Source organism: Eriocheir sinensis, chromosome 62, assembly GCF_024679095.1.
Source record: "Eriocheir sinensis breed Jianghai 21 chromosome 62, ASM2467909v1, whole genome shotgun sequence".
Lineage (NCBI taxonomy): Eukaryota > Metazoa > Arthropoda > Malacostraca > Decapoda > Varunidae > Eriocheir > Eriocheir sinensis.
Window position 1 is genome coordinate 6012175 of NC_066570.1, and position 12275 is coordinate 6024449.

The 12275-nt window shown below is 50.8% G+C and overlaps 3 protein-coding genes across 3 annotated transcripts; all 3 read right to left on the minus strand.

The window, feature by feature from the left end:
• Positions 1 to 1380: 1380 nt before the first annotated feature.
• On the minus strand, positions 1381 to 2182 carry LOC126986527 (glycine-rich protein 3-like). Its single transcript, XM_050842801.1, has 2 exons — positions 2117 to 2182; positions 1381 to 1698 (listed from the first exon to the last, which is right to left on the minus strand). Exons 1-2 carry the CDS (start codon positions 2168 to 2170, stop codon positions 1480 to 1482), a joined length of 273 nt encoding a protein of 90 aa, XP_050698758.1. The 5' UTR covers positions 2171 to 2182; the 3' UTR covers positions 1381 to 1479.
• Positions 2183 to 5241: 3059 nt separating this feature from the next.
• LOC126986525 (uncharacterized) lies at positions 5242 to 6072 on the minus strand. The gene is made up of 2 exons (XM_050842799.1): positions 6007 to 6072; positions 5242 to 5591 (listed from the first exon to the last, which is right to left on the minus strand). Exons 1-2 carry the CDS (start codon positions 6058 to 6060, stop codon positions 5340 to 5342), a joined length of 306 nt encoding a protein of 101 aa, XP_050698756.1. The 5' UTR covers positions 6061 to 6072; the 3' UTR covers positions 5242 to 5339.
• A 3077-nt stretch (positions 6073 to 9149) lies between these two features.
• Positions 9150 to 9937, minus strand: LOC126986526 (uncharacterized). Its single transcript, XM_050842800.1, has 2 exons — positions 9872 to 9937; positions 9150 to 9455 (listed from the first exon to the last, which is right to left on the minus strand). Exons 1-2 carry the CDS (start codon positions 9923 to 9925, stop codon positions 9204 to 9206), a joined length of 306 nt encoding a protein of 101 aa, XP_050698757.1. The 5' UTR covers positions 9926 to 9937; the 3' UTR covers positions 9150 to 9203.
• Positions 9938 to 12275: the final 2338 nt, after the last annotated feature.

Consider the following 12275-nt stretch of genomic DNA (forward strand, 5'->3'; position numbering starts at 1 on the left):
CACACCACAACATCTCCTTCCCACGATGAATCGACACTATTCATTTGCTTTGATCGTCTTGTTATAGTTTGCAGCTCTTCCCCACCACCGCATCACCGTCCTTACAGCACGCCGACTTTTAATTTGTCTTACCGTTGGTCTCAATCTGACTGAAATGCCACATGACCTCTATTGTCAGGTAGTACATCATATTTTCCATTAACTCATTCAAGCGTTTTCTATGTTTGTTAAACGGTTGGTCGAAAGGCGGTGAATGTTTAGGGTTATACAGTGTGATATATTTGCACAGCTTCGCTGACGACCTTCACGCAGACAGCAATAAGGTCGTTGACTTGATTGTGATCACTGGACCCTGAGGAAGGGGTTCATGGAACGCCTCAGCAAAACTCGCTTCGCGGCACGGCGCGGCACAAGACCAACACAGAATGGCACTACATGACCAGCAAGTTGTTCAAGTGTTCCGGCAGCTGAGCGTGAGCGTCGCGACCCTGGATTAGTTACGACTCAGTGACGGTTCCAATTTTATGCAGCGTTTGAGAGAAAAGAAAATACTTTAGTTTCCAATATGACATACACAAAAAAAGATAACTAGCAATGCCGCAGCAAACTGTTGCACATGGAAACGAAGAGCCAGGCTTTGCGAGGTAAGCCTTGACCCTGGCTGCGGCGACATGATTTGCAGTAACAACAGTTGTACTAAGGAGTGGTTGGTGCAGAAGAGAACTGAAGATGGATATTAAGTTTTATTACCGCCATTGGCTGGGTATTGTTGAGCGATGTTTAAGGATCGATGTTCACCTCGCTGGTCACGACGTAACTTGGTGCAGCGGAGGAGCCTCCGCCACCAAGAGGTGCCACTTACACCTCCGCCCGCAGGAGGAGGAGGAGGAGGAAACATGGAAACATGGACTAGCAGGCAGCAGAAAGCCTGTTGGCTCATTACTAGGCTCCTGCTTTCAGTGATTTAATCAATCCGTTTGCCATAGGAGTGGCTTGCAGGGAAGGATTAAAGCACTTGTGTACCTACTCTTGGATACGTTCAGTTCACTCCCGATGCAGCAAAGTGGCGATCAATGCGTTTCTTGAAAGAGTTGATGGTCTCTGCGCTAACCACTTCTGCAGGAAGGCTGTTCCAGTGGCGAACAACTCTATTCGAGAAATAACTCCTGCCGATGTCGGTATTGCATCGCTTTGCTTGAATTGTTTTTCCATTGTTTCTTGTCCTCGGGTTAGGTTGGAGGAGGAGGAGGAGGTGAAGTTGTAGAGGTAATAGCAACAGCAGCAGCAATATCAGTAGTACAAGAAGTATTGGCGGTGGCGGAAATAACAGAAGCAGCAAAGCCAAAAATATTTGTAAGGTGGAAAACAGAAAAGACATAATGATATCGAAAAAGATTTATTCGTTATTATTTCGTAGAAAAAAAAAAGTTTTATCACAACCCCATTTGCTTGGACACGTGTACAAGACAAGCACTTCTCCTAGCGCCCGTAGCCGCCATAGCCACCGCCATAGCCTCCACGACCACCGCCGTAGCCACCGCCATAGCCTCCACGGCCGCCGCCGAAGCCGCCACCATGGCCGCCGCCGAAGCCACCGCCAAAGCCGCCACCGTGGCCGCCGCGGCGGAACCCGGGCTCGGGCTCAGGGCTGGCCAGGGCGGCGGCCACCAGCAGGAACACACTCAGTACTGCAAACACCTGCAACACAACAACACAGAGGCGCTGCATCACTGGACGGCCACACTCATGCCTTCCCCGAGTGTTGCCACAGCTCGGTGACGGGCCAGCACACGCCTGACGGAAACGTTCATTCACGCCCAAAGGTGCAGGAGACAAGAGCATATCGAGACGTAATGAAGCAGAGAGGTCATGGTTAAATCTGAAGCAAACATGCATGAACTGTTGAAAGAAAAGAAAAACTGAAAAGCTGATCTAAAACTTTTACCCCCTCATTTATAAGCACTAAACATGATAGAGAAAAAGAAAAAAAATAAATACTGATGGAAGGAACGATAAAAATTATAACGTCAAATGAAAATATGAAACTGCATAATTCCAGATGTTGGCAGAAAACAAACTCAGAGTCGTAAAGGGAGTGAGTGTGTTAAGGACTCACTGCCTTGAACATGTTGTCTCGATGAGTGGGTGTCGTCGAGTGATGCTGAACCATACCTGCACCGCCTTATATACTCTGTGCCGCCCCTCTCCCCCTTCCTTCCCCCCCTAGCCCGTTACCGAAATAATCTGCGTCAGCAAGTCAGCGCCATGACACACTCTGACCCTGTTAGCTACGGGGGAGAGGAGTGGATGGTGATGGAGGGGGTGGAGGTGGTGGAGCTTGGTGTTGATGACGACACGGTGGAGGCGGTGGTGCTTGGTGGAACAATTTATGCGGTGATGTTGATGATTGCAGAACTGAGGATACACATCAGGTCCAAGAAAATCTCAGGATGCAACCCCCCAGGGTTCCATCTTGAGAACCTAAGGGACCAGGCGTGTGCTCAGGAGTGGCAGTGGCAGCCTTAAATCGGTTCGAAGTGCTTGGTTCTCTGGAGGATCCTGGGGAGGTGTGGGATACCTTTAATCGTGGAACTTTCAAACCTGCCGAGGAGTGCATTGGAGAGCGACGAAGGTCTGGGAGTAGCGTTGCCACGGAGGAGACACAGGAAAATAAAGAGGAGGGCGTGCTTTTCTTTAATGATTGCTTCCACCTTGTACAAGGGAGGGGAGCACGGGTCTTTGCCAAAGGCAGCCCGTCGCAGGCCGCCGACAGACCGCTTCTATCGGCGATCGAAATCTAGCCGACCAAGGCGGTCCGTCGACGAGGACTGGCGTGTCTCTGAGGGCGTGCTGCCGGGCTGGCTGGGGATTAGGTGGATATAGGACTCAGTCACGAAGGACTAGGCCCCTTCTGAAGAGGGATAGGGAGAGGTATGTCAGAACTCTGAAATCACACTGAGAAGGTCGAGAGTTGTCTAAATGCATACGACTTATAAGAACATAAGAACGTAAGGAGTCTGTAAAAGGCCGGTTGGCCTATACAAGGCAGCTCCTGTACACTCAACCCCACCTCGCCTCACCATCCATGGCTTTATCTAACCTCTTCTTGAATGTATGGATGGTATCCTCTCGAGCTATGAAGAAGCTCCTATCCAAATCTACATATCAGACAAGTACTATCAGAACCGCTGATGGACAGATAGTATCAGTTGTGGATGGGTACTGGGCTCGTTGGACCAAGTGCTTTGGGCAGTTGTGCACGGCAGAGCCCCCAAGCGGACAGCTCCTTCTGGGTGGTTTGCAGGTGGCGGCTGTTGATTAACCAATAGACGAAACTCAATCCTCTCTTGCGGAGGTGAGAGAGGCTGTGAGGAAGCTGAAGGGTGGAAGGCAGCTGGGATCTGCAGTATTAGCGCGGAGATGCTGAAAGCCGGGGATAAAGCCATGATCCATGGGTTGCATGAGCGTTGTCTGGCCTATGGCAGTCCGGTGCCATTCTTCCTGACTGGAAAAGGGGGTTGGTTATCACTATCTGGAAAGGGAAAGATGACCACCAGGACTGCTGCAGTTATCGCGGTATTACACTGCTCAGTGTGCCGGGCAAGGTGCTCGATCATCTGCTGCTGACGCGAAGTCGATGTCATCTAAAGTTTCAGAGACCTGGACAATTCGGGTTCACGCCGGGGAAGTCAACAGTTGATAGGATCCTACCACTTCGCGTCCTTGTGGAACGCAGACGTGAGTTTCGACAGGGGCTGCTCGCAGCCTCGATCTCAAGAAGGATTATGACTCAATGCATCATGACTAGTTGAGGTTCTCCGGGACATTCTGCGGGTACTGGGGTTCCTGCAGGGATTATTGACCTGGTGACTGGCCTTTAATCTGAGACTGAGAGTGCTGTGCAGTGTGAGGGAGGCGTCTCCGGCTTCTTCACTGTTAATTCAGGAGTGAGGAAGGGGTGCGTCCTTGCGCCATCACTTTTCAACACTTGCATGGACCGGGTATTAGGCAACGTTGGTGATCAAAGTTGTTGCGGAGCATCTGTCGTCAGAATCAAGGTCATTGACTATATTTTTGCTGATGATGCTGTACTTCTCGCGGACTCGCTGGCGGTCTTAGTGCTGGCTCTCGAAGTGCTGAATGAGGAGGCGAAGCCTCTGGGACTGAAGATCTCCTGGGGCAAAACCAGGTGCGATCGTTTGGAGGATTGCTGGATGACACAGTTCGGTTTGTTCATGCATGTGGTGAGGACACAGAGGACACTATTAGTTTCAGATACCTTGGTAATGTGGAGCATAACAAAGGTGGGTCTTACTAGGAAGGCACTCACAGGTTGGCCTGGCCCACAGTGTTATGGACTCGCTCAACACGAGTATCTGGCGTTGTCGATATCTATGCAGGCAGACAAAAATACAAAATTTTTAAGTTACTTGTGCTCACTGTCTTATTATAAGGCAGTGAGACATGGCCACTAAATAGTGGCTTGGAGAGGCGTGTCGGTGCCTTTGGTATACAAAGTGCATTCGCAGGGTCATGGGGTATCGCTGTACACACACACACACACACACACACACACACACAGACAGACAGACATAGGCAAACACACACACACACACACACACACACACACACACACACACACAGACACAGGCAGACACACACACACACACACACACACACACACACACACACACAGACAGACACAGGCAAACACACACACACACACACACACACACACACACACACACACACACACACACACACACACACACACACACCGCACATGTGCCGGTGATTTCGTCTGTAAAGGGACCTACTACAACTATATCCGTCATTACGAAGCATTTCTGTACTCCTGGTACACGACACAGACTATCTCATGTGAATAATTTTCATCAAAGCCCCGACGGTAGAATCAAGAGGGTGATAGTAATCTCCAGAAGGCGGGAGTTACCGTGATTACCAAGGGAGGAAGGGAAAGTCTTCCCCAAAGCCATTTGGAGGCGCTACCGTCGACCGATTACATTTTTTCCCAGGGAGCTATCGCGGGTAGAGTGCATCTTACCATTTATAAGACCTTTGGTATAGTAGTAGTAGTAGTAGTAGGTGAAGGAGTAGTTGTTGTTCAAGCAGCAGCAGCAGCAGCAATATCAGTAGTACAAGAAGTATTGGCGGTGGCGGAAATAACAGAAGCTGCAAAGCCAAAAATATTTGTAAGGTGGAAAACAGAAAAAGACATAATGATATCGAAAAAGATTTATTCGTTATTATTTCGTAGAAAAAAAAAGTTTTATCACAACCCCATTTGCTTGGACACGTGTACAAGACAAGCACTTCTCCTAGCGCCCGTAGCCGCCATAGCCGCCGCCATAGCCTCCACGACCACCGCCGTAGCCACCGCCAAAGCCTCCACGACCACCGCCGTAGCCGCCGCCATAGCCTCCACGGCCGCCGCCGAAGCCGCCACCATGGCCGCCACCGAAGCCACCGCCAAAGCCGCCACCGTAGCCGCCGCGGCGGAACCCGGGCTCGGGCTCAGGGCTGGCCAGGGCGGCGGCCACCAGCAGGAACACACTCAGTACTGCAAACACCTGCAACACAACAACACAGAGGCGCTGCATCACTGGACGGCCACACTCATGCCTTCCCCGAGTGTTGCCACAGCTCGGTGACGGGCCAGCACACGCCTGACGGAAACGTTCATTCACGCCCAAAGGTGCAGGAGACAAGAGCATATCGAGACGTAATGAAGCAGAGAGGTCATGGTTAAATCTGAAGCAAACATGCATGAACTGTTGAAAGAAAAGAAAAACTGAAAAGCTGATCTAAAACTTTTACCCCCTCATTTATAAGCACTAGACATGATAGAGAAAAAGAAAAAAAAATACTGATGGAAGGAACGATAAAAATTATAACGTCAAATGAAAATATGAAACTGCATAATTCCAGATGTTGGCAGAAAACAAACTCAGAGTCGTAAAGGGAGTGAGTGTGTTAAGGACTCACTGCCTTGAACATGTTGTCTCGATGAGTGGGTGTCGTCGAGTGATGCTGAACCATACCTGCACCGCCTTATATACTCTGTGCCGCCCCTCTCCCCCCTCCTTCCCCCCCTAAGCCGTTACCGAAATAATCTGCGTCAGCAAGTCAGCGCCATGACACACTCTGACCCTGTTAGCTACGGGGGAGAGGAGTGGATGGTGATGGAGGGGGTGGAGGTGGTGGAGCTTGGTGTTGATGACGACACGGTGGAGGCGGTGGTGCTTGGTGGAACAATTTATGCGGTGATGTTGATGATTGCAGAACTGAGGATACACATCAGGTCCAAGAAAATCTCAGGATGCAACCCCCCAGGGTTCCATCTTGAGAAACTAAGGGACCAGGCGTGTGCTCAGGAGTGGCAGTGGCAGTCTTAAATCGGTTCGAAGTGCTTGGTGCTCTGGAGGATCCTGGGGAGGTGTGGAATACCTTTAATCGTGGAACTCTCAAACCTGCCGAGGAGTGCATTCGAGAGCGACGAAGGTCTGGGAGTAGCGTTGCCACGGAGACACAGGAAAATATAGAGGAGGGCGTGCTTTTCTTTGATGATTGCTCCCACCTTGTACAAGGGAGGGGAGCACGGGCCTTTGCCAAAGGCGGCCCGTCGCAGGCCGCCGACAGACCGCCTCAATCGGCGATCGATATCTAACCGACCAAGGCGGTCCGTCGACGAGGACTGCCGTGTCTCTGAGGGCGTGCTGCCGGGCTGGCTGGGGATTAGGAGGATATAGGACTCAGTCACGAAGGACTAGGCCCCTTCTGAAGAGGGATAGGGAGAGGTATGTCAGAATTCACACTGAGAATGTCGAGAGTTGTCTAAATGCATACGACTTATGACTTTCCTTTCGAGCTATGAAGAAACTCCGATCCAAATCTACATCTCAAGCAAGTACTATCAGAACGGCTGGTGGACAGATAGTATCAGTTGCGGATGGGTACTGGGCTCGTTGGACCAAGTGCTTTGGGCAGTTGTGCACGGCAGAGCCCCCAAGCGGACAGCTCCTTCTGGGTGGTTTGCAGGTGGCGGCTGTTGATTAACCAATAGACGAAACTCAATCCTCTCTTGCGGAGGTGAGAGAGGCTGTGAGGAAGCTGAAGGGTGGAAGGCAGCTGGGATCTGCAGTATTAGCGCGGAGATGCTGAAAGCCGGGGATAAAGCCATGATCCATGGGTTGCATGAGCGTTGTCTGGCCTATGGCAGTCCGGTGCCATTCTTCCTGACTGGAAAAGGGGGTTGGTTATCACTATCTGGAAAGGGAAAGATGACCACCAGGACTGCTGCAGTTATCGCGGTATTACACTGCTCAGTGTGCCGGGCAAGGTGCTCGATCATCTGCTGCTGACGCGAAGTCGATGTCATCTAAAGTTTCAGAGACCTGGACAATTCGGGTTCACGCCGGGGAAGTCAACAGTTGATAGGATCCTACCACTTCGCGTCCTTGTGGAACGCAGACGTGAGTTTCGACAGGGGCTGCTCGCAGCCTCGATCTCAAGAAGGATTATGACTCAATGCATCATGACATTTGAGGTTCTCCGGGACATTCTGCGGGTACTGGGGTTCCTGCAGGGATTATTGACCTGGTGACTGGCCTTTAATCTGAGACTGAGAGTGCTGTGCAGTGTGAGGGAGGCGTCTCCGGCTTCTTCACTGTTAATTCAGGAGTGAGGAAGGGGTGCGTCCTTGCGCCATCACTTTTCAACACTTGCATGGACCGGGTATTAGGCAAAGTTGGTGATCAAAGTTGTTGCGGAGCATCTGTCGTCAGAATCAAGGTCATTGACTATATTTTTGCTGATGATGCTGTACTTCTCGCGGACTCGCTGGCGGTCTTAGTGCTGGCTCTCGAAGTGCTGAATGAGGAGGCGAAGCCTCTGGGACTGAAGATCTCCTGGGGCAAAACCAGGTGCGATCGTTTGGAGGATTGCTGAATGACACAGTTCGGTTTGTTCATGCATGTGGTGAGGACACAGAGGACACTATTAGTTTCAGATACCTTGGTAATGTGGAGCATAACAAAGGTGGGTCTTACTAGGAAGGCACTCACAGGTTGGCCTGGCCCACAGTGTTATGGACTCGCTCAACACGAGTATCTGGCGTTGTTGATATCTATGCAGGCAGACAAAAATACAAAATTTTTAAGTTACTTGTGCTCACTGTCTTATTATAAGGCAGTGAGACATGGCCACTAAATAGTGGCTTGGAGAGGCGTGTCGGTGCCTTTGGTATACAAAGTGCATTCGCAGGGTCATGGGGTATCGCTGTACACACACACACACACACACACACACACACACACACACACACACACACACAGACAGACACAGACAGACAGACAGACACACACACACACACACACACACACACACACACACACACACAAAGACAGACAGACAGACAGACACACACACAGACAGACAGACAGACAGACAGACAGACACACACACACACACACACACACACACACACACACACACACACACAAACACACACACACACACACACACACACACACACACACACACACACACACACACACAGGCAAACACACACACACACACACACACACACACACACACACACACACACACACACACACACACACACACACCGCACATGTGCCGGTGATTTCGTCTGTAAAGGGACCTACTACAACTATATCCGTCATTACGAAGCATTTCCGTACTCCTGGTACACGACACAGACTATCTCATGTGAATAATTTTCATCAAAGCCCCGACGGTAGAATCAAGAGGGTGATAGTAATCTCCAGAAGGCGGGAGTTACCGTGATTACCAAGGGAGGAAGGGAAAGTCTTCCCCAAAGCCATTTGGAGGCGCTACCGTCGACCGATTACATTTTTTCCCAGGTAGCTATCGCGGGTAGAGTGCATCTTACCATTTATAAGACCTTTGGTATAGTAGTAGTAGTAGTAGTAGGTGAAGGAGTAGTTGTTGTTCAAGCAGCAGCAGCAATATCAGTAGTACAAGAAGTATTGGCGGTGGCGGAAATAACAGAAGCTGCAAAGCCAAAAATATTTGTAAGGTGGAAAACAGAAAAAGACATAATGATATCGAAAAAGATTTATTCGTTATTATTTCGTATAAAAAATTTTTTTTATCACAACCCCATTTGCTTGGACACGTGTACAAGACAAGCACTTCTCCTAGCGCCCGTAGCCGCCATAGCCGCCGCCATGGCCTCCACGACCACCGCCGTAGCCACCGCCAAAGCCTCCACGACCACCGCCGTAGCCGCCGCCATAGCCTCCACGGCCGCCGCCGAAGCCGCCACCATGGCCGCCACCGAAGCCACCGCCAAAGCCGCCACCGTAGCCGCCGCGGCGGAACCCGGGCTCGGGCTCAGGGCTGGCCAGGGCGGCGGCCACCAGCAGGAACACACTCAGTACTGCAAACACCTGCAACACAACAACACAGAGGCGCTGCATCACTGGACGGCCACACTCATGCCTTCCCCGAGTGTTGCCACAGCTCGGTGACGGGCCAGCACACGCCTGACGGAAACGTTCATTCACGCCCAAAGGTGCAGGAGACAAGAGCATATCGAGACGTAATGAAGCAGAGAGGTCATGGTTAAATCTGAAGCAAACATGCATGAACTGTTGAAAGAAAAGAAAAACTGAAAAGCTGATCTAAAACTTTTACCCCCTCATTTATAAGCACTAAACATGATAGAGAAAAAGAAAAAAAAAATACTGATGGAAGGAACGATAAAAATTATAACGTCAAATGAAAATATGAAACTGCATAATTCCAGATGTTGGCAGAAAACAAACTCAGAGTCGTAAAGGGAGTGAGTGTGTTAAGGACTCACTGCCTTGAACATGTTGTCTCGATGAGTGGGTGTCGTCGAGTGATGCTGAACCATACCTGCACCGCCTTATATACTCTGTGCCGCCCCTCTCCCCCTTCCTTCCCCCCCTAGCCCGTTACCGAAATAATCTGCGTCAGCAAGTCAGCGCCATGACACACTCTGACCCTGTTAGCTACGGGGGAGAGGAGTGGATGGTGATGGAGGGGGTGGAGGTGGTGGAGCTTGGTGTTGATGATAAGGTGGATGGGGTGGTGCTTGGTGGAACAGCTTATGTGGTGATGTTGATGATTGCAGAACTGAGGATACACATCAGGTCCAAGAAAATCTCAGGATGCAACCCCCCAGGGTTCCATCTTGAGAAACTAAGGGACCAGGCGTGTGCTCAGGAGTGGCAGTGGCAGTCTTAAATCGGTTCGAAGTGCTTGGTGCTCTGGAGGATCCTGGGGAGGTGTGGGATACCTTTAATCGTGGAACTCTCAAACCTGCCGAGGAGTGCATTCGAGAGCGACGAAGGTCTGGGAGTAGCGTTGCCACGGAGACACAGGAAAATATAGAGGAGGGCGTGCTTTTCTTTGATGATTGCTCCCACCTTGTACAAGGGAGGGGAGCACGGGCCTTTGCCAAAGGCAGCCCGTCGCAGGCCGCCGACAGACCGCCTCAATCGGCGATCGATATCTAACCGACCAAGGCGGTCCGTCGACGAGGACTGCCGTGTCTCTGAGGGCGTGCTGCCGGGCTGGCTGGGGATTAGGTGGATATAGGACTCAGTCACGAAGGACTAGGCCCCTTCTGAAGAGGGATAGGGAGAGGTATGTCAGAATTCACACTGAGAATGTCGAGAGTTGTCTAAATGCATACGACTTATGACTTTCCTTTCGAGCTATGAAGAAACTCCGATCCAAATCTACATCTCAAGCAAGTACTATCAGAACGGCTGGTGGACAGATAGTATCAGTTGCGGATGGGTACTGGGCTCGTTGGACCAAGTGCTTTGGGCAGTTGTGCACGGCAGAGCCCCCAAGCGGACAGCTCCTTCTGGGTGGTTTGCAGGTGGCGGCTGTTGATTAACCAATAGACGAAACTCAATCCTCTCTTGCGGAGGTGAGAGAGGCTGTGAGGAAGCTGAAGGGTGGAAGGCAGCTGGGATCTGCAGTATTAGCGCGGAGGTGCTGAAAGCCGGGGATAAAGCCATGATCCATGGGTTGCATGAGCGTTGTCTGGCCTATGGCAGTCCGGTGCCATTCTTCCTGACTGGAAAAGGGGGTTGGTTATCACTATCTGGAAAGGGAAAGATGACCACCAGGACTGCTGCAGTTATCGCGGTATTACACTGCTCAGTGTGCCGGGCAAGGTGCTCGATCATCTGCTGCTGACGCGAAGTCGATGTCATCTAAAGTTTCAGAGACCTGGACAATTCGGGTTCACGCCGGGGAAGTCAACAGTTGATAGGATCCTACCACTTCGCGTCCTTGTGGAACGCAGACGTGAGTTTCGACAGGGCTGCTCAGCCTCGATCTCAAGAAGGATTATGACTCAATGCATCATGACATTTGAGGTTCTCCGGGACATTCTGCGGGTACTGGGGTTCCTGCAGGGATTATTGACCTGGTGACTGGCCTTTAATCTGAGACTGAGAGTGCTGTGCAGTGTGAGGGAGGCGTCTCCGGCTTCTTCACTGTTAATTCAGGAGTGAGGAAGGGGTGCGTCCTTGCGCCATCACTTTTCAACACTTGCATGGACCGGGTATTAGGCAACGTTGGTGATCAAAGTTGTTGCGGAGCATCTGTCGTCAGAATCAAGGTCATTGACTATATTTTTGCTGATGATGCTGTACTTCTCGCGGACTCGCTGGCGGTCTGAGTGCTGGCTCTCGAAGTGCTGAATGAGGAGGCGAAGCCTCTGGGACTGAAGATCTCCTGGGGCAAAACCAGGTGCGATCGTTTGGAGGATTGCTGGATGACACAGTTCGGTTTGTTCATGCATGTGGTGAGGACACAGAGGACACTATTAGTTTCAGATACCTTGGTAATGTGGAGCATAACAAAGGTGGGTCTTACTAGGAAGGCACACTCACAGGTTGGCCTGGCCCACAGTGTTATGGACTCGCTCAACGAGTATCTGGCGTTGTTGATATCTATGCAGGCAGACAAAATACAAAATTTTTGTTACTTGTGCTCACTGTCTTATTATAAGGCAGTGAGACATGGCCACTAAATAGTGGCTTGGAGAGGCGTGTCGGTGCCTTTGGTATACAAAGTGCATTCGCAGGGTCATGGGGTATCGCTGTACACACACACACACACACACACACACACACACACACACACACACAGACAGACACAGACAGACAGACAGACACAGACACACACACACACACACACACACACACACACACACACAAAGA

What these genes read in the sequence shown, in the direction of transcription:
- LOC126986526 (XM_050842800.1), bottom strand. Translation starts at nt 9,925, where the DNA reads ATGGTTCAGCATCACTCGACGACACCCACTCATCGAGACAACATGTTC. An exon ending in GAGACAACATGTTCAAGGCA is followed by an intron (nt 9,456 to 9,871) that starts GTGAGTCCTTAA and finishes GTTGTGTTGCAG; the next exon opens with GTGTTTGCAGTACTGAGTGT.
- LOC126986527 (XM_050842801.1), bottom strand. Translation starts at nt 2,170, where the DNA reads ATGGTTCAGCATCACTCGACGACACCCACTCATCGAGACAACATGTTC. An exon ending in GAGACAACATGTTCAAGGCA is followed by an intron (nt 1,699 to 2,116) that starts GTGAGTCCTTAA and finishes GTTGTGTTGCAG; the next exon opens with GTGTTTGCAGTACTGAGTGT.
- LOC126986525 (XM_050842799.1), bottom strand. Translation starts at nt 6,060, where the DNA reads ATGGTTCAGCATCACTCGACGACACCCACTCATCGAGACAACATGTTC. An exon ending in GAGACAACATGTTCAAGGCA is followed by an intron (nt 5,592 to 6,006) that starts GTGAGTCCTTAA and finishes GTTGTGTTGCAG; the next exon opens with GTGTTTGCAGTACTGAGTGT.